The 19,811-nt window shown below is 61.6% G+C and overlaps 1 protein-coding gene across 6 annotated transcripts; it reads left to right on the forward strand.

Moving 5' to 3' along the window:
- The first annotated feature begins 101 nt into the window (after positions 1-101).
- On the forward strand, positions 102-18,728 carry FMNL3 (formin like 3). Of its 6 annotated transcripts, none has more exons than XM_077192589.1 (27): positions 102-389; positions 3,199-3,282; positions 3,368-3,448; positions 3,561-3,637; positions 5,065-5,148; positions 6,246-6,398; positions 7,060-7,168; positions 7,249-7,325; positions 7,428-7,521; positions 8,085-8,159; positions 8,240-8,350; positions 8,431-8,577; positions 8,689-8,790; positions 8,873-9,122; positions 9,294-9,362; positions 10,148-10,272; positions 11,401-11,603; positions 12,223-12,457; positions 12,537-12,605; positions 12,718-12,798; positions 12,880-13,009; positions 14,153-14,313; positions 15,638-15,739; positions 15,829-15,918; positions 16,013-16,124; positions 16,222-16,321; positions 18,178-18,728. In XM_077192589.1, the coding sequence occupies exons 1-26, from the start codon at positions 243-245 to the stop codon at positions 16,311-16,313; spliced, it is 3,060 nt and encodes a 1,019-aa protein (XP_077048704.1). In that variant the 5' UTR covers positions 102-242; the 3' UTR covers positions 16,314-16,321; positions 18,178-18,728. The 6 variants fall into 6 exon arrangements, with proteins under 6 accessions (XP_077048704.1, XP_077048702.1, XP_077048701.1 ...); XM_077192587.1 differs by having other exon boundaries at positions 103-389; positions 3,564-3,637; positions 8,428-8,577; XM_054649319.2 differs by having other exon boundaries at positions 105-389; positions 8,428-8,577.
- The last annotated feature ends 1,083 nt before the right edge of the window (positions 18,729-19,811 follow it).

The following is a 19,811-nucleotide window of genomic DNA, read 5'->3' on the forward strand; positions in this document are numbered from 1 at the left end:
GCGGCGCTGATTGGTCAGTGTGGGCGCGGCCTGGCCAATGGGAGCGCGACGCTCGCTGCCGGCCTTCGGGCGCCCTCCGGTGGCGCCGCCGCCCTGGATGGCGCCCCCTGGTGGAGGCGCCGCGCACGGGCAGCGCTGGGGCGGGACCCGGCGGGGCGGGCGGGGCGGGACCGGGAGGCGGCGGCAGCGCCGGACACAACGGGCTGAACCTCCCCCACCGCCCCCCGGTGCCTGGGCCGGGGATGGGGAACGTGGAGAGCGCGGACGGGGAGGCGCTGCCCCGGGGCCCGGGAACACCGGCGGCCCCGGGGGGAGCCGGACTCTTCGCCCCGGGAAAGATGCCGATGCCGGAGCCCTGCGAGCTGGAGGAGCGCTTCGCCCTGGTGCTGGTGAGAGGCCGACCCCCGCCGCGCTCCCCAGTTCCCGGTGCTCACCCTCCGTCCCCGGTGTGCCCCCCGGTGCGCTTCGCCCGTTCGCTCCGTCCGTGTTCCCGCTGAGCCCCCTCCCGGTTCATCCCTTCCCGGGACTCCTCCCGATGCGCTCTCCCGGAGCAGTTGGCGGGCACCGGGCACCGCCGGGACGGCACCGCCGCCGGGAGCCGCCAGGGACGGGCGGGGAGCGCCGGTGCCCGCGGGGATGGGCAGCAACCGCGGGACCGCGGGGGGATCCCCACCCGGGACAGCCCCGGGGGTGACGCCACTCCCGGTGCCACCGCGGGGGCCCCTGAGGCCCGGGGACTTTGTAAACCGGGAAAGTCCGGTCGGGGCAGCGCGCGGGGCTGGGATTCCCCGCTGGGTGCGGGGGTTCCCGGTTTCCCGGTGCATGAAGTGGCTCCCGGTGGGCGCGGGTGCCCTGCGCGGTTCCCGGTCCGCTGTCACTGCCGGGGCGGTGGCCACTCTGGTGCCACCGCGGCCCCGGGACGTGGCTCGCCGGTGTCCCCGGTGCCACCGGGACCGAAGGGTCCCACTGGCGCTTGGGTGGCCCCGGAGCCGTCCCGGTGGCCCCTCCGCGGCGCCGGCTTTGTTTTGGGTGGGGGGGACACCGTGGCTGGGTGACACCGGTGCCCCCCGGCCCCCGCCATCCCGGTGGGAGCCGCCGCCAGCGGAAGCCGCAGCCGGGCAGGAAATGCCGAGTGCGGTCCCACGGGGCTCTGGAAGGCGAAATCGGGGCACCGGGGGGCACCGGGGGCACCGGCGTGGGCGCGTCCCGCCGGTAACGAGCGGCTCCCGCCCGTCCCGCATCCCACGCGGGGCCTGTGGCGGGGGGGACACGTCCTGCCGGGCGACACCGGTACCGGGGGGGGTCACTTTGCAGGGTGGTGGCACCTGCCTCCCCCAAAATGTCCCCGCGGCCGTCGGCAGCTCCCGGTGCCGTCCCGGGGGCGGAAAATATTCCATCATGTGATGGAAGCCCGGCGGCCCCTGGGGGCGAGGATCCGCCCCGGAGCCCCCCCAAGCCCCGGTGCCGCCGTTTCCCGGTGGGATTCAAGCCCGGGATAGCCATGGGGGGCTCCCGGTGGGGCGGACGGCGGAGGGGAAGTGCCCGGCCGGGAGCGGCCGCGTTCCCACCACAAAGGCAGGAAACGGAGCAGCGGGAACGCCGGGACGGGCGGGCGGCTGCGCTTCAAAGCCCCCCGCGGGTGCCCCTCGCCCCCAGGCGGGGTCTCTGGGCGTCCTTTCCGCCCCCGTTCCCAGCCAGGCCCGGGGTTTTACTGCTGGGCAAGGGGGGACAACCACAGCCCCGTGGGGAGGGCACGGTGCCCCTCGGGGGGCAGTTTTGGTGCTGGTGGTCAGTCTGTCCTGATGGTCAGTCTGTCCCGGTTGTCAGTCCCTGCTGGTGGTCAGTCTGTCCTGAGGGTCAGTCTGTCCTGAGGGTCAGTCCCATGGGAACCTTGTCCAGGGGTGCGTGGCCTCCCGCCGGGCTCTGTCCCGGTTTCCGGTGGGATCGGGACGAGCAGGGCAGGGCTGACATGGAGGGGTGGAGCAGCTCCTGATAACGGGGCTGCCCCGGGCTGTGTCACTCGGGTGGCATCTCCCACCAGGGTGACATCACCCAGAGCAATGCCATCTCCCACCAGGGTGACATCGCCCACATGGGCTGGCATCTCTCCCTGGGCTGGCATTGCCCATCAGGGCACTCAGAGGCTCTCTGGCATCCCTGGTGCCCACTGTGGCACCCCATTTGTCCTGTGCCACATCCCACTGGGGTCTTCCCGATGACCCTGGACCAGCACCAGAGCCTGGCCTTGTGCCCAGTGTCCCAGTGAGCAGCCACCAGTGCCAGGCTTTGTGCCCGGTGTCCTGGGGAGCTGGCACCAGTGCCAGGCCTTGTGTGTGGTGTCCTGGGGAGATGGCACTGGTGCCAGGCCTTGTGTCCGGTGTCCTGGGGAGCTGGCACCAGTGCCAGGCCTTGTGTCCGGTGTCCTGGGGAGGTGGCACTGGTGCCTGGCCCCGTGTTTGGTGTCCTGGGGAGGTGGCACCAGTGCCAGGCCCCGTGTTTGGTGTCCTGGGGAGGTGGCACTGGTGCCTGGCCCCGTGTTTGATGTCCTGGGCAGCTGGCACTGGTGCCTGGCCCCGTGTTTGGTGTCCTGGGCAGCTGGCACTGGTGCCTGGCCCCGTGTTTGGTGTCCTGGGCAGCTGGCACTGGTGCCTGGCCCCGTGCCACGGTCGGGAGCGGAGGCTGCGGTTGTGGCACGGAAGCGGCTGCAGACAGGAAGGATGCGTCAGGGATGGAGAGATTTGGTGCCTCTGGTGCTTGGCACGTGGCCCCAGTGGCACTGCTGTGCCCGTGCCACATCTGTGCCCGCTGGTGCACCCTGGTGCCAGGCGCTCTGGCCATGTCACAGCTCAGGGTGCCCTTGGACCGTGGCTGTGCTGTGGGTGCTTTTTGGGGCCACCCAAACTGTGCCATGGGTCCTAGTGCCCCTTGGGGGGCACTGTGGGTGCTTTTTGGGGCCACCCAGGCTGTGCCATGGGTCTCGGTGTCCCTTGGGGGGCGCTGTCCCCGTGTCCCTCAGGGTGGCACCCACCCTGGTGCCAGGCGCTCTGGCAATGTCACGGCTCAGGGTGCCCTTAGAGGGGATCCTGGCTGTGCTGTGGGTGCTTTTTGGGGCCACCCAAACTGTGCCATGGGTCTCGGTGGCCCTTGGGGGGCACTGTCCCCGTGCCCCTCAGGGTGACACCCCCCCTGTGTCCCCAGAGCTCCATGAACCTGCCCCCGGACAAAGCTCGGCTGCTGCGCCAATACGACAACGAGAAGAAGTGGGACCTCATCTGTGACCAGGTGGGGCTGGGTGGCCCGTGGAGGGTCTGGGGAGGGGACAATGCCGCCGTCCCAATGTCACCAACACCCTCCTGTCCCCTCCCAGGAGCGGTTCCAGGTGAAGAGCCCACCCCATGCCTACATCCAGAAGCTGCGCAGCTTCCTGGAGCCGGGTGTCACACGGAAGGTGAGGGGCTGGGGGCTTTGGGGGAGCCTTGGGGGGCTTTGGGGGGCTTGGGGGTGCCTTGGAGGGTTTGGGCAATCTGGGGGGGCACGGCTCAGCCTTGCTTTGCCCCCAGAAGTTCAGGAGGAGGGTGCAGGAGTCCACCAAGGTGCTGCGGGAGCTGGAGATCAGCCTGAGGACCAACCACATTGGGTGAGCGGGGGGTCCTGGGGAGGGGCTGGGGGGTCCTGGGGATGGTTTGTGGGGTCCAAGCTGGGGGTGCAGAGTTCCGGATGGCTCGTGGGGTCCCGGCGGGGATCGGGGGTTCTGTCACCAGCCCCACGCAGCTGCAGGGGAAGCCGGAGGCGCTGCAGGAACTGGGCCGGTTCCTGCCCCGGCCCGCGGGCAGCTCCCGGGGGCGGATGCCGGGGCGGATGGGCCGCCGATGACGCCCTGAGCGAGGCAGCGTGGCCAGATCCCGTCCGGCTCCTCCCGACAGACCGGAGGGGCTCGGTCGCTTCCATCCCCGACCCACCCCGGGATGATGCCCCGGAGCCGCGCAGGGAGCGGCCGGGACGGAGCCGTTCCCGGGGGATGTCGGGGACATCAGCGGAGGGTTCCCGGTGGCACAGCCGTGCCCGGGGCGGCTCGTGCACGTGCGGGCTGTTCCCCGCCGCCGGCCCCGCTCGTCCCTGCCCACGGAACCCAAAATAGCAGCAGCCGGAGACAGGAAACGGGCTGGGGCGAGGGGGCTGGCGGCGGCAGGAAAGGGGCGGCCGCGGCCCCCGGGGCTCCCTGACGCACGGCGGTGGGGTGGGCTGGGGACCCCCGGTTCTCCGGGGTGAACCCCTCACCCCGTGTACCCCCATCCCCTCCTTGCACCTCACGATTGCACCCCAAGACCCTCCCAGGGGTCGGGGACCCCCTGTACCCCCACCCGCACAGCACCTCACAATGCACCCCAAAATCCTCCCAAGGGTCGGGATGAATCCCCCACCCCGTGTACCCCCACCTCCTTCTTGGCAGCCCACAACTGCACCCCAAAACCCTCCCAAGGGTCGGGGACCCCCTGTACCCCCACAGCACCTCACAATGCACCCCAAGACCCTCCCAAGGGTCGGGAGGAACCCCCCACCCCCTCCTTGGCACAGCACATCTCAAGTGCACCCCAACACCCTCCCAGGGGTCGGGGTGAATCCACTCCCCCCTCCTTGCCCGTGGGCACAGCACCTCACAATGCACCCCAAAACCCTCCCAAGGGTCGGGATGAACCCCCCACCCCCTGTACCCCCACCCCCTTCTTGGCACCCCACAATTGCACCCCAAGGGTCGGGGCACCCCGAATCCCCTCCTTTCCCCACGACGGGTGGGGATGGGGGTGCAGCCCCATCCCCAAGCTCCGTTTCCCGCCCGCCCCGATCCCTCCCTGCCCTGCCCTCCTCAGATAACCCCGCGCTGGCGCTGGCACCGCTGATAACGGAGGGGCTGCACCCACCAGGGCAGTGCCCGCACCGGCCCCGTGCCAGGACGGGGGTCCCGCGTTGGACGGGGCTGTGCTGGGGGGGTCCCCGTGTTGGAGGGGGCTGTTCTGGGGGGGTCCCCGTTTCCCCTGGGGCTCTGATGGGTTCCTGGTGCCGCAGGTGGGTGCGGGAGTTCCTCAATGATGAGAACAAGGGGCTGGATGTGCTGGTGAATTACCTGTCCTTCGCCCAGTGCGCCGTCATGTGAGTGGGGTCGGGGGGGTCTCTGGGTGAGGGGACGGGGCTCCAGGGAATCCTTGGGGAGTGTGGAAGTTGCCGGTGGCCGTGGCAGCTCCCTGATACCGGCTGGGTCCCTTATCAGCCCTGAGGCAGGGCGGGACCAGCGCGTTTCTGAGGGATGCGGGAATTTCAGACCCTCCCTGGCTGCTCTGGGAATTCCTGAGCCACCCTCGTGCCTCTGCCCACCCCGCGAGTGCCCACTTGGCACCTGCTTCAGTGCTTGCATCTGTGCTGGAGCCGTGTGCCCGCTGCCAGAGCTGCCAGAGCCCTGTGCCACCTGCCAAAGCACTGTGCCCGCTGCCAGAGCTGTGTGCCCCCTACCAGAGCCCTGTGCCACCTGCCAGAGCTGCCAGCGCCCTGTGCCCCCTGCCAGAGCCCTGTGCCCGCTGTCAGAGCTGTGTGCCCCCTACCAGAGCTGTGTGCCACCCTTCAGAGCTGTGTGCCCCCTGCCAGAGCTGTGTGCCACCCTCCAGAGCTGTGTGCCCCCTACCAGAGCTGTGTGCCCCCCACCAGAGCTGCCAGCGCCCTGTGCCCCCTGCCAGAGCCCTGTGCCATCCACCAGAGCCTTGTGCCTGCTGTCAGAACCCTGTGCCCTCTACCAGAGCCATGAACTCACTGCTATAGCCCTGTGCCCCCTGCCAGAGCCCTGTGTCCCCTGCCAGATCTGTGTGCCTGCTGTCAGAGCCCTGTGCCCCCTGCCATAGCCCTGTGCCCCTCACCAGAGCAGTGTGCCCACTGTCAGAGCCCTGTGCCCCCCTTCAGAGCCCTGTGCCCCTCACCAGAGCCCTGTGGCCCCTTCCAGGGCACTGTGCCCCCTGCCAAAGCCCTGTGCCCCCTGCCAGAGCTGTGTCCCTCCTGCCAGAGCCCTGTGCCCCCCTTCAGAGCTCTGGGCCCTGTGCCAGATCCCTGTGCCCCCTTCCAGGGCACTGTGCCCCCTGCCAAAGCCCTGTGCCCCCTGCCAGAGCTGTGTCCCCCCTGCCAGAGCCCTGTGCCACCCACCAGTGCCTTGTGCCCCCTCCCAAAGCAGTGCCCCCCCCGCCGTGCGCGTGTTCCCCCTCCAGGTTGGATTTTGAGGGCCTGGAAGGCGCTGAGGACGGTGCCCTGGAGAAGCTGCGCTCCTGGAGCAGATCCATCGAGGATCTGCAGCACCCCAGCGCCCTGCCCGCCCCCTTCACCAGCAGCCTGGCACGCTCTGCCCGCCAGACCGCCCTACGGTACGTGCCCGGGGGGATGTCCCACTCTGGGGGGACGTCCTGCCATGGGGGTACGTCCTGCTGCAGGGCTCTGGCTGCTTGCTGAGTGCTGTGCCAGTGTGCCATGCTGTGTGCCATGCTGTGTGCCATGCTGTGTGCCATGCTGTGTGCCAGTGTGCCATGCCGAGCGCTGTCCTGCCATGGTGCCACTCACCGCCCTGTCCCACGCCACCTGCATGGCACAAACGCAGTGCTGTGCCTCGCCCTTGGTGTGCCACACGTGCCACACGTGTCACAGCCTGTTCTGCCTCTCGTGCCCACGCAGGCCTGGCACTGCCATCGCTGTCTCGCCATCCCGCCTGTCCTCTGCCCCCGCGGCTCCGCTCACCCTGCTCTGGCTGTCCCCCTGTGCCCCGGGGTAATGCACCCCGTTTCTGCTTCCAGGGCCGGGGTGCCCCTCTCTGGCTGTGCTCTCTCTCTGTCCCCTCCGTGCCCACCTCGCCGCCCGCCCGGTAAGTACCGGCTCTCCGGGGCCAGCCCCGTGCCCGCCTCTGCTCCGCCTCTGCACGCTCTGTCCCTGTCACCCTCTGGCTGCCTTTGTCCCTCTGAATCCCTGCTGGCTGTCCCCACGCTGTCCCCCCCGTTGGTGCCAGCCCCGCTCACTGTGTGCCCTGTCCTGCAGCTATGGCACGCTGCCCAGCCGCAGGGCACTGAAGAATTCACGCCTGGTGAGCCAGAAGGACGATGTTCACCTCTGCATCATGTGTCTTCGGGCCATCATGAACTACCAGGTACTGTCACCACACGGTGGGGACGCCGTTGTCACCGCTGCCACCGTGGCTGATGCTGGTTTTGCTCTCCATCCCCACAGTACGGCTTCAACCTGGTCATGTCTCACCCCCACGCCGTCAATGAGATCGCCCTGAGCCTCAACAACAAGAACCCGAGGTGAGGGAGGGGCTGGCAGGGTGGGACAGGGGTCCTGGAGCTGGCAGGGGGTGGCACTGATGGTGATGGTGACACTGATGGCGATGGTGACGCTGTGGCCAGGATGAAGGCGCTGGTGCTGGAGCTGTTGGCTGCTGTGTGCCTGGTGAGGGGCGGCCATGAGATCATCCTGGCGGCCTTTGACAACTTCAAGGAGGTACAAGGGGAGTGGGAACGGGGCTGGGATGGGGGAATGGGGGGAGACAGGACCAGGATGGGATGGGGGAACTGGGGGAGACAGGACCAGGCTGGGATGGGGGGAATGGAGGGAGACAGGACCAGGATGGGATGGGGGAATGGGGGCACCAGAATCAGGCTGGGACTGGGGAGAGGACCCTTGGAATAGAGGAACTGGGGTCCCCAGGAGCAATCTGGGATGGGAGAAACCCCAAAAGAAGGTTGGGATGGGGGCACCAGGACCAGTCTGGGATGAGGGGAGTGGAGGGAGACAGGACCAGGGTGGGATGGGGGGAATGGAGGGAGACAGGACCAGGATGGGATGGGGGAATGGAGGGAGACAGGAGCAGGGTGGGATGGGGGGAATGGAGGGAGACAGGACCAGGGTGGGATGGGGGGAATGGAGTGCAGGGGATGGAGGGATCAGGGAAGATCTGTGAGCAGCAGGACCAGACTGGGATTAGGGAAGTGGAGTCCAGGAGATGAGAGGAGGGTCAGTGGCTGGGGGGCCACGCCAGGTGAACCCCATTTCTGCCTGCCCAGGTGTGCAAGGAGAAACACCGCTTCGAGCGGCTGATGGAATACTTCCGCAACGAGGACAGCAGCATCGACTTCATGGTGGGACACCCTGTCCTGGGTGAGGGGGAGGCTCTTTGGGGGGCCAGGAGGACTCCTGGTGACGCCAGCCCTGCCTGCAGGTGGCCTGCATGCAGTTCATCAACATCGTGGTGCACTCGGTGGAGGACATGAACTTCCGCGTCCATCTCCAGTACGAGTTCACCAAACTGGGGCTGGAGGAGTTCCTGCAGGTATGGGAGGGGGTCGAGGGTCAGGGGAATTGTGTTGGGGGGCCCCCCCATCCTTGATGGTGCCTTTGTGCCCACAGAAGTCGAGGCACACGGAGAGTGAGAAGCTGCAGGTGCAGATCCAGGCGTACCTGGACAACGTCTTCGATGTGGGGGGGCTGCTGGAGGATGCTGAGACCAAGAATGTGGCCCTGGAGAAGGTGGAGGAGCTGGAGGAGCACCTGTCCCACGTATGTGAGCACAGGGGGATGTGGGGATGTTCCTTGCTGGGTCCCAGGGAGGTCAGAGGTGACACCAGGGGTGTCCCCGAGCTGCTGTCACAGCCGTGTCCCTTTCCCCAGCTAACAGAGAAGCTGCTGGACCTGGAGAACGAGAACATGATGCGGGTGGCAGAGCTGGAGAAGCAGCTGCTGCAGCGAGAGAAGGAGCTGGAGGTGGTCAAGGTGTGCTGGGGGGGGGGCTATAGGGGCTGTCGGGAATGGGGAAGGGTCCCGATCCCCCCGGTGTGACCCTCGCTGTCCCCAGGAGACCTACGAGCACACGAGCCACCAGGTGCACACGCTGCGCAGGATGATCAAGGAGAAGGACGAGGCTTTCCGGCGGCACTACGGCTCCGAGCCGCCCCCGCTTCCCAGCGGGGCCGAGCCGCCCCCTCCGCTGCCCGAGCCCTCGGAGGAGACCCTGAGACCCCCGGTCCTGCCCCCCGTGGAAGCCGCGCCCCCCCCGCCGCCCCCTCCGCCTCCCCCGCTGCCGCCCCCCGCGCCCCCGCTCCCAGGTGAGGAGGAGGAGGAGGGGAAGCTCCTGGGGCACCCAAAATGGGGCAGCTCAGAGCTGCCAGAGGGGTGGGACGGGTCCCAGGCAAGGATGTCCCTGGTGCTGGGTCACACCCGAGGGTGGGTGGTCCCCAGAATTGGGGTCTCACCCCCCACCTCTGATGGCTCCACAGGGAAATGTCCCCCGGCCCCGCCGCTGCCCGGGGCTTCACCCTCCATCGCCCTCACCGTGGGGCTCTCAGGTACGTGGGGATGAGGGGGACCACGGGGTGGGGACAGGGGACAGGGAGGGTGTGGGCACTGGATATGGGGACTGGGACAGTGCAGGGACAGTGGGGACAGGGGGCAGGGGACAAGGAGGGTGTGGGGAGTGGGACAGTGCAGGGACAGTGGGGACAGGAGGATGTGGGGACCATGGAGACAGGGACAGGGAGGTGTGGGGAGTGGGACAGTGCAGGGACAGAAGACAGGGAGGATGTAGGGACTGGGACAGTGCTGGGACACGGGACATGGGACAGGGAGGGTGTGGGTTGTGGGGCAGTGCAGGGACAGTGGGGACAGGGACAGGGGACAGGGAGGGTGTGGGCACTGGATGTTGGGACTGGGACAGTGCAGGGACAGTGGGGACAGGGGACAAGGAGGGTGTGGGGACTGGGACAGTGCAGGGACAGTGGGGACAGGGAGGACATGGGCACTGTAAGGACAAGGGACAGGGAGGGTGTGGGGAGAGGAACAGTGCAGGGACAGTGGGGACAGGAGGATGTGGGGACCATGGGGACAGGGATGGTGTAGGGACTGTGTGGACAGGGAGGACATGGGAACTGTGGGGACAGGGACAAGGGACAGGGAAGATGTGGGGACCAGGGTGCTGGAGTTGCAATCCCCAAGGAACACGCGCTCAGGGGACCCCAGCACAGGGATTGGGTGACCCGGGGGTTGATGACACCAGGCTCAGGTGGCTCAGGGTGGGCACAGGACATGTCCCCGTGCCCTGGGGGTGCTGAGCTGGCTCCCACCCCGCTGGCAGCCATCCGGATCAAGAAACCCATCAAGACCAAGTTCCGGCTGCCTGTGTTCAACTGGACAGCGCTGAAGCCCAGCCAGATCAGCGGGACGGTGTTCAGCGAGCTGGATGATGAGAGGGTGCTGGAGGTGAGCCCAGGACCCCTCTGGAGCCACATTTCTCTCCACAGAGAAAAAGCAAGGCACAACTTCCCTAGGATATTTCTGGGATTCACATTCTCTGAAGCTCAGAGAAAGGAAAAAACCAGTTCTTATCTCAATTGCTGCTCCTCTTGTTGTTCGCGAGTAGGGTGCATTGTGGAAGATTTTTTACCTGAAGGGAATTGATAATTGGATTCAGGTTATTTGATCAATTATTCTGGTCAATTTGATTAACTGACCAGTTGAATCCAGGTGTGGGTGTCAGGACTGTCAGCTGACAGTCACTAGATTCTGTGCAGTGGAGTTGAGTGCTTGGCAGATTCAGTTTAGATGTAGTAATATAGTGTAGAATATACTATATTATAGTATAATATACTGTAATATGGTATAGAATACACTATAATACAGTATATTACAATATGTAATATAGTACAGTAATATAGTATATAATATACTAATATATAGTATATAATATTATAGTAATATAGTATAGAATAATATAGTATAATAGTAATATAGTATAAAATAATATCCTGTAATATAGTATAGCATATACTATAATAAGTATATTATAATATGTAATATAGTATAGTATAGTAATATAGGATATAATATACTAATATATATGTAGTATATATATAGTAATATAGTATATCATATGCTAATATATATTATATAATATAGTATAGAATAATATCCTGTAATATAGCATAGAATATACTAATATATATAGTATATAATTTACTAATATAGTATAGAATATAGTATAATAGTAATATAGTATAGAATAATATCCTGTAATATAGTATAGAATACACTATAATATAGTATAGAATATAGTATAATATAGTATATTATAATATGTAATGTAGTATAAAATAATAGAATATAGTATAATAATAGTAATATAGTATAGAACAATGTAGAATAGAATAATAGATTATAGTATAATAATAGTAATACAGTATAGAATATAGTACAGAATATAGTATAGTAGTAATATAGTATAGAACAATATAGTATAATAAAGTAATTAATTAGCCTTCTGATATTATGGAGTCCTCCTCTCCATGTGGGCACCCCCAGCCCCAGTTCTGACCCCCCTGATCCCCTCAGGACCTGGACCTGGAGCGCTTCGAGGAGCTGTTCAAGACCAAGGCGCAGGGCCCGGCGCTGGACCTGGTGTGTGCCAAGAGCAAGGCGGCGCAGAAAGTGGCCACCAAGGTGACCCTGCTGGAGGCCAACCGTGCCAAGAACTTGGCCATCACCCTGCGCAAGGCCGGCCGCAGCGCCGACGAGATCTGCCGGGCCATCCACACGTATGGGCTGCACTGCGGGGGCAGAAACGGGGCAGGGAGGGCCAGGAATGGGGTGCAGGAGGGTAAACAGGGTTCAAGGGGGTTGGTTGGGGTGCAAGGGGGTCGGTTGGGGTGCAGATGGTTTGGCTGGGGGCAAGGGGGCTGCTTGGGGTTCAGAGGACATAGGCAGAGTACAGGGAGTCCTGGCAGAGGTGCAGCAGGAGTTGTTTGGGGTTCAGGGGGGCCAGGCAGGGTGCAGAGAGACTATCTAGAATGCAGAGGGGCTTGTTGGGGTGCAGAGGACGTGGCTGGGGGGCACACGGTCTGACTGGAGTTCAGGAGGTCCAGGCAGGGTGCAGAGAGACTGTCTGGAATACAGAGGGGCTTGTTGGGGTGCAGGGGGTCTGGCCAGGGGGAGGGGGATCAACAGGAGAGGCAGGCAAGGGCTTGTTGGAGTGCAGAGGACTTGGCTGGGGGGCATGTGGTCTGACTGGCGTTCAGGAGGTCCAGGTGGGGTACAGAGGTCCAGGCAGAGTGCAGGGGCTCTGGCTGTGGTTCTGGGTGGCCAAAGGATGGGATCCAGGCTTCCCAAAGTGGGCACCATGGGGATCTGCTCCCCAACACTGCGGTGCGGGGGCAGGTTCGACCTGGCGACGCTGCCGGTGGATTTTGTGGAGTGCCTGATGCGGTTCCTGCCCACGGAGGCGGAGGCCAAGGCGCTGAGGCAGTACGAGCGCGAGCGGAAGCCGCTGGAGGAGCTGGCGGATGAGGATCGCTTCATGCTGCAGTTCAGCAAGGTGGAGAGGCTGCCCCAGCGCATGGCCATCATGGCCTTCCTCGGCAACTTCGCCGAGAATATCCAGATGCTGACACCGGTACGGAGCTGGGGAGGGGGGTACAGGAGCTGCTGCAGCCTGAACCCCAGCTGAGCCCCCCTGTGCTGTCCCCCTGCAGCAGCTCAACGCCATCATCGCGGCCTCGGCCTCGGTTAAGTCGTCGCAGAAGCTGAAGCACATGTTGGAGGTGGGGATGTGAGGACAGTCCTTCATCCAGCCTCACTGTAGCTGGGTGAGGGGGATCCTGTGAGGGTCTCGCTCCCTCCTGACCCTCCAACCCTGCTGCTTTGCCCCTGCAGATCATCTTGGCTCTGGGCAATTACATGAACAGCAGCAAACGCGGCGCAGTCTACGGCTTCAAACTGCAGAGCCTGGACCTGGTGGGCAGCCCCTCCCCGGCTCCCTGGGACCCTGAGGGTCCCATCCCACAGCCCTGACCCCCTCCCCAAATCCTCCTGCAGCTCCTGGACACCAAGTCAACCGACAGGAAGATGACATTGCTGCACTTCATCGCGCTGACGGTGCGGGAGAAGTACCCAGAGCTGGCGACCTTCTGGCAGGAGCTGCACTTTGTGGAGAAAGCTGCAGCAGGTGCTCCTCAATCTAACCCATGGTCCCACCTCGCTGTCCTGGCCCCACACAGCCACTGACCTGTTGTCATTATAGTGCAAGAGTTCCATTGTCATTACATTGCAAGGGTTCCATAATACTAGAGTTTCGTACCTCCTTGATGTTTCTCTTGTAGATAGCTTCTCTAAACACCGACTCTTCCTTATCCTCACAGTAGCCAACTGACTCCAGTGCCCACCAATCCACTCTTTTATAACACTCTTCTTATTGGCTACAGCTGTGGCCTGTTAAGATCAGGCCTTCTCCTAACCTTTAGTAATTGGTTCACCTGCAACTCTTTAGGGGATAAGATTACATTCTATACCACCTTCATTTACCCATACTGTATCCCCCTACAATTCCCCTGTTTTCTTTTAATTACAGAGTTGCAGCATTTCTAGAAGTACATATTCAAATAAATTAACATTATGACCTATTCATATATTTCATTCAGAACCAATAGTTATACAGATGTTCAGACAACATATTACAGTAGGAATATATATATTCCTGAGTGTTGGTTCAGTTTTGCAGTTTTTCTCAATTTACAAAGTACTTATCTTCAAAATCTTTTATACTCATATTTAACAAACACTAATAGCTGCAATTGATATATTTTACCAATAGTTTATTATTCAAGTCTTTTTCCCCAAATCCACAGGGTCATATAGTTTAGTCCCAAATCTACGGGGTCATCCCAAATCCATGGGGTTATATAGTTTAGTATTTGAGTCCTTTCTCCCGAATCCATGGGGTCATTTCACCCGAATCACGTTGGGGTCACCATTGGTTACCATTATAGCGCAGGAATTCCATTGCCATTACATTGCAAAGCTTCCATATTACTAGAGTTTTGTACCTCCTTGATGTTTCTTGTAGGCAGCTCCTTCAGGCACTGACTCTTCCTTATCCTCACAGTAGCCAACTGACTCCAGTGCCCACCAATCCACTCTTTTATAACACTCTTCTTATTGGCTACAGCTGTGGCCTGTTAACATCAGACCTGCTCCTAATCTTTAGTAATTGGTTCAGCTGCAACTCTTTCGGGGATAAGATTACATTCTATACCACCTTCATTTACCCATACTGTATCCCCCTACACTGACCCATCCCGTGTCCCTGCAGTGTCCCTGGAGAACGTGCTGCTGGATGTGAAGGAGCTGGGCCGGGGCATGGAGCTGCTGCGGCGGGAGTGCGGGCAGCACGAGAGCGCGGTGCTGCGCAGCTTCCTGGGCGGCAGCGAGGGGCAGCTGGAGCGGCTGCAGCGCGACGCGCGCACGGCCGAGGTGAGGGCGGCTCACACCCGGCCTGGCACCAGCCACGGGCACAGCTGCTGGGCCACACCTCGCTCTGCAAACTCCTCATGCACATCTGCTCATCCACACCTTGTGTTTCATACTCCTGGTCCACATCTGGTTCTGCTCCTGGTTCTGCAAACTCCTTGTGCACAGCTGCTCATCCACACCTTGTCTTGTATGGTCCTTGTGCACCATTCGTCAGCCATACCTTGCTCTGCAAACTCCTTGTGCACACCTGGTCAGCCACATCTAGCTCTGCACGCTCTTGTTGCACCCCTGCCTTCCTCTGCATGTTCCATGTCCTTCTTTGTCATCCACACCTTGTCTTGCACAGTTCTTCTGCACATCTAGTCATCCAAAGCTTGTCTTGCATGCTCCTTGTGCACACCTGGTCATGCACACCTTTCTCTGCATGCTCCTCTTGCACTCCTGCTTTCCTCTGCATACTCTGTGTCATTCTTCGTCGTCCACACCTTGCTCTATGCAGTCCTTGTGCAAACATCTTGCTTTGCACACTCCTTGTGCACACCTGGTCATCCACACCTTGTCTTGCATGGTCCTTGTGCACAGCTGCTCAGCCACACCTTGCTCTGCAAACTCCTCATAAACAGCTGGTGATCCACACCTTGCTCTGCATGCTCCTCTTGCACTCCTGCTTTCCTCTGCATGTTCCGTGTCCTTCTTCATCATCCACACCTTGTCTTGCCAACTTCTCATGTACATCTGGTTCTGCTCCTGGCTCTGCACACTTCTTGTGCACATCTGGTCATCCACACCTTGCTCTGCATGCTCCTCTTTGCACCCCTGCTTTCCTCTGCATGTTCCGTGTCCTTCTTCATCATCCACACCTTGTCTTGCACAGTCCTTGTGCACATCTGGTCACCCACACCTTGTCTTGCATGGTCCTTGTGCACAGCTGGTCATCCACACCTTGTCTTGCATGGTCCATGGGCACACCTGGTGGTCCACACCTTGCTCTGCATGCTCCTCTTGCACTCCTGCTTACCTTTGCATGCTCCATGTCATTCTTCATCATCCACACCTTGTCTTGCACGGTCCTTGTGCATACCTGGTCATCCACACCTTGTCTTGCAAACTTCTCATGCACATCTGGTTCTGCTCCTGGCTGTGCACGCCCCTTGTGCTCTCCTGCCTTCCTTTGCATTCTCTCTGTGCATTCCTTTTCACTCACACCTTGCTCTGCACGCTCCTCGTGCTCTCCTCCCCTGCTCTGCCCACACGTGGTGCCCACCATGCCTTGCCCTCCCCCTGTGCTGGGCACTGCCTGTGCCTGACCCTGCTCCTGTGCCAGGACGCCTACAACACTGTGGTGCGGTATTTCGGCGAGAGCCCCAAGACCACCCCCCCGTCTGTCTTCTTCCCGGTTTTTGTCCGCTTCATCCACTCCTACAAGGTGAGGTGGGGCCAGGAGGGGGTACCCTGAAGGTGAGTGGCTCCATGGTGGGGGAAATCTGACCCCTCCCCACCTGTGTGCCCCGGCAGGACGCGGAGCAGGAAAACGAGACGCGCAAGAAGCAGGAGGAGGTGATGCGGGAGAAGCTGCTGGCACAGGAGGCTAAAAAGCAGGAGAAGGTTGGTGGAGGCAGCTACGGGGTGGGCTGGGGAGTAGGGGGCACGGAGGGGACCCCTTTGTCCCTCACCTGGATCCCCTGTGCCTCCCTCGCAGCGGAACAAGTGGCAGCAGCAGGAGCTGATCGCGGAGCTGCGGCGGCGCCAGGCCAAGGACCACCGGCCCATGTACGAGGGCAAGGATGGCACCATCGAGGACATCATCACTGGTACGGCCCCCTCAGCCCTGGCCCCCTGCCCTGGCCCTGCCAGCCACGGGGGCTGACGTGTCCCTGTCGCCCCCGTCCCCTGCCCGTCCCCCCGCAGCGCTGAAGAGCGTCCCCTTCACTGCCCGCACGGCCAAGCGGGGCTCCCGCTTCTTCTGCGACCCGTCCCACCACGACGAGTCCAGCTGTTAAGAGCCCAGGTACCACCTGCATGCCTGGATCTCCCTGGATCCCACCTGGATCCCCCTGGGTTCCCCCTGACCCCCGCATGCCCCCCTTCTGCACGCCCCCCCCCCCGCATGTTGTCACCCCAGGGTGTCTGGTGTGCCCCAGGCCTTTGGATTGGGGCAGGATCTTAATGCAAGGCTGGATCCCAGTGCTGGATCCCAACACAGAGCTGGATCCCAGCACAGGATCCCAGTGCAAGGCTAGATCCCAGCACTGGATCCCAGTGCAAGGCAGGATGCCAGCACAGGGTCCCAGCACAGGATCCTGGTACAAGGCTGGATCCCAGCACAGATTCCCAGCACAGGATCCCAACTCAGAGCTGGGTCCCAGCACAGGATCCCAGCACAGAGCTGGATCCCAGCTCAGAATCCCAGTGCAAGGCTAGATCCCAGCACAGGATCCCAGCATAGGATCCCAGTGCAAGGCAGGATCCCAGCACAGAGCTGGATCCCAGATCAGAATCCCAGCAGAGGATTCCAGTGCAAGGCTGGATCCTAGCACAGGATCCCAACTCAGAGCTGGATCCCAGCACAGGATCCTGGTGCAAGGCAGGATTCCAGCACAGGATCCCAACACAGAGCTGGATCCCAGCACAGGATCCCAACTCAGAGCTGGATTCCAGCACAGAGCTGGATCCCAGCACAGGATCCCAGTGCAAGATCCCAACACAGAGCTGGATCCCAACACAGGATCCCAGCACAGGATCCCAGTGCAAGGCTGGATCCCAGCACAGGATCCCAACACAAAACTGGATCACAGCTCAGGATTCCAGATCAAGGCTAGATCCCAGCACAGGAATCTTGGTGCAAGGCTGGATCCCAGCACAGGATCCCCACAAAGGATCCCAACACAAAGCTGGATCCCAGCACAGGATCCCACTGCAAGGCTGGATCCCAGCACAGGATACCAGTTCAAGGCTGGATCCCAGCACAGGATCCTCACACAGGATCCCAACACAAAGCTGGATCCCAGCACAGGATCCTACTTCAAGGCAGAGTCTCAGCACTGGATCCAAGTTCAAGGCTGGATCCCAGCACAGGATCCCAGCATAAGGCTGGATCTGGGTGGAAGGCCAGCTCCTGGCACTGGATCCCAGTGAAATGTTGCTGCCCAGCATGGATCCTGGCACAGGATTCCAGTCCAGGATCCTGGTGCAAGGCTGGATTCCAGCATGAGATCCCAGTACTGGATCCTCATGTAAGGCTGGGCCCTGGCAGGATCCCAGTACTGGATTTTGGAGCAAGGCTGGATTCCAGCACAGATCCTACTGCAATATTGGATCCCAGAGTGGGGTCACTGGATCCCAGGGCAGGATCCCAGTGCACTCCTGGGTCTCAAGGTGGGATCCCAGCACAGTACTGGATCCCAGGCTGGTATCCCAGTGCACTCCTGGGTCCCAGGACAAGGTCCCAGTGCATTACTGGGTTCTGGGCAGGATCCCAGGGCAAAACTGGATCCCAAAGCAGGGTCCCAGTGCAAGACTGGATGCCAGGCTGGTATCCCAGTGCCCTACTGGGTCTCAAGATGGGATCCCAGCACAGTACTGGATCCCACACTGGCATCCCAGTGCCCTACTGGGTCCCAGGAGAAGGTCCCAGTGCACTCCTGGGTTCTGGGCAGGATCCCAGTGCAAGACTGGATGCCAGGGTATGGTCCCAGTGCCCTGCTGGAGCCCAGAATGGGGATCCCAGAGCGTTACTGGCTCCTAGGCCAGTGCCTGGAGGACTCAGCCTGTGGTGCCTGTACTCTGGGGGGGTCAGCTGGGCACCCCCTCAGGCCAGGCCAGGTGTCCCTGGCTCTGTCCCTGACTGTCCCTTCCATCCCACAGCCCGAAGGTGGATCCGCCTGTAGCCCAGCAAGGCAAAGGAGCCCGACCGGGGGGCAGGGGAGGACTGGGGCTGCCTCAGCCCCTCCTCACCCCCCTCTGCCCCCCAAGTGCCCCGTGAGGCTCCGTCCTGCCCTGACACCACGTGGAGCAGGGCCAAAATGTCCCCGTGCCACCATCCCCACGGGTGACATCCCTGTGCCTGGGGAGACCCTGCACCCCCTGCCCACCCAGGGCAGAGGCCAAATCCATCTGTGGTGGGGCCCCAGCATCAGGAGCTGACCCATGGGGTGTTCCCCTCCCTGTCAGGGTGCCCTGGTCCCTGGGGGGGCTCAGAGCCCCCAGCCCCACTAGAGGACCAGAGGGACCCCTCCACCCCGCGCTCGACACTTTGACCACTGAGGTGAACACTAAGTGCCAAAAAAAAGGGACCAAAGCCAGGCTGGGGGGGCACTGGGAGAGGGGCAGGATGGTGCCCCCCACCCCAGGACCCCCCTGCCCTTTCCCCCCCACAGTGACTTTTTGTACATGTGAAATATATGGAGTCTTTTACATGGCCAGTGCCTGATTTGGGGGAATGTGGTGGGGACACAGAGGTAGCCCAGGAGTTTGGGGAGCCTCCCCAGGCTGTGGTTCTGTTTCTGGGGGGGCAGGGAGGGGGCACAAAGATGTGCAGGGACCAGACATTTGGCAGAGCTTTGCAGTGCTGTTATTAAAGCTGTGGGATTAAGGAGAAGGGGGGACCTGCTTTGGGGAGGAATTGGGAGCCCCCCTGCATCCCCAGCCCCATTCCAGTGTGGGGTGGTCCCAGTACACCCCATTTTTGGTGGCTATGGGGCACTGGGAACAGACTGGAGGCTGGGAGGGGCTGCAGGGGGAGCAGGATGAGGTCCCAAGGGATTGGAGGGGCAGGATGGCAAAAAGGGCTTGTGGGGGTGGCCATGGGGGTGCTGGGAGGGGCAGGATGTGACCCCCAGACCCTCAGCAGCAGCACAAGGGCCTGGCCTCCCTCGCTGAGCCCCACCAGCCCAGGGATTAGCCCTGAAACAGGGAATAAAAGTTTTCCCTAATCCTCTTGGGGGGATTACCAGCACTGCCACACCCAGGGTGGGATCTGGCCCGGCCTCAGCCCCCCCAGCGCCGCTGCTGACCTGGGACCTTTTAATCCACCCACACAAACCCCCTGCTCCATCCTGGGGGACCCTCGGAGATGCTGTGGGCAAAGATGCTGCTGTCTGGCCATGTCCATCCGTCCATCCATCCATCCATCTGTCCGTCCGTCCGCCAGGCTTAGGCAGGTCCCACCTGCCCTCAGTGACATCCAGGCCCCTGAGTCCCCAGTGCTCAGGGCAGGATCCCAGTGCACATCCTGTTCCCAAGGGTCACTGGAGATGCTGCAGCCAAGGACGCTTCTGCCCAGCCGTGTCCATCCATGTTGATCTGTGTCCATCTGTCCATCCATCCATCCATCGGCCAGGCTTAGGCAGGCCCCACCTGCCCTCAGTGACATCCAAGCACCCAAGTCCCCAGTGCCCAGGGCAGGATCCCAGTGCACATTCTGTTCCCAAGGGTCACTGGAGGTGCTGCAGCCAAGGCTGCTGCTGCCCAGCCATGTCCATCCATGTTGATCTGTGTCC

This window comes from Agelaius phoeniceus, chromosome 35, assembly GCF_051311805.1.
Source record: "Agelaius phoeniceus isolate bAgePho1 chromosome 35, bAgePho1.hap1, whole genome shotgun sequence".
In the NCBI taxonomy this organism is placed as follows: domain Eukaryota; kingdom Metazoa; phylum Chordata; class Aves; order Passeriformes; family Icteridae; genus Agelaius; species Agelaius phoeniceus.

What these genes read in the sequence shown, in the direction of transcription:
- FMNL3 (XM_077192586.1), top strand. Translation starts at nt 243, where the DNA reads ATGGGGAACGTGGAGAGCGCGGACGGGGAGGCGCTGCCCCGGGGCCCG. An exon ending in AACTGCAGAGCCTGGACCTG is followed by an intron (nt 12,799 to 12,879) that starts GTGGGCAGCCCC and finishes ATCCTCCTGCAG; the next exon opens with CTCCTGGACACCAAGTCAAC. An exon ending in AGGCTAAAAAGCAGGAGAAG is followed by an intron (nt 15,919 to 16,012) that starts GTTGGTGGAGGC and finishes CCTCCCTCGCAG; the next exon opens with CGGAACAAGTGGCAGCAGCA.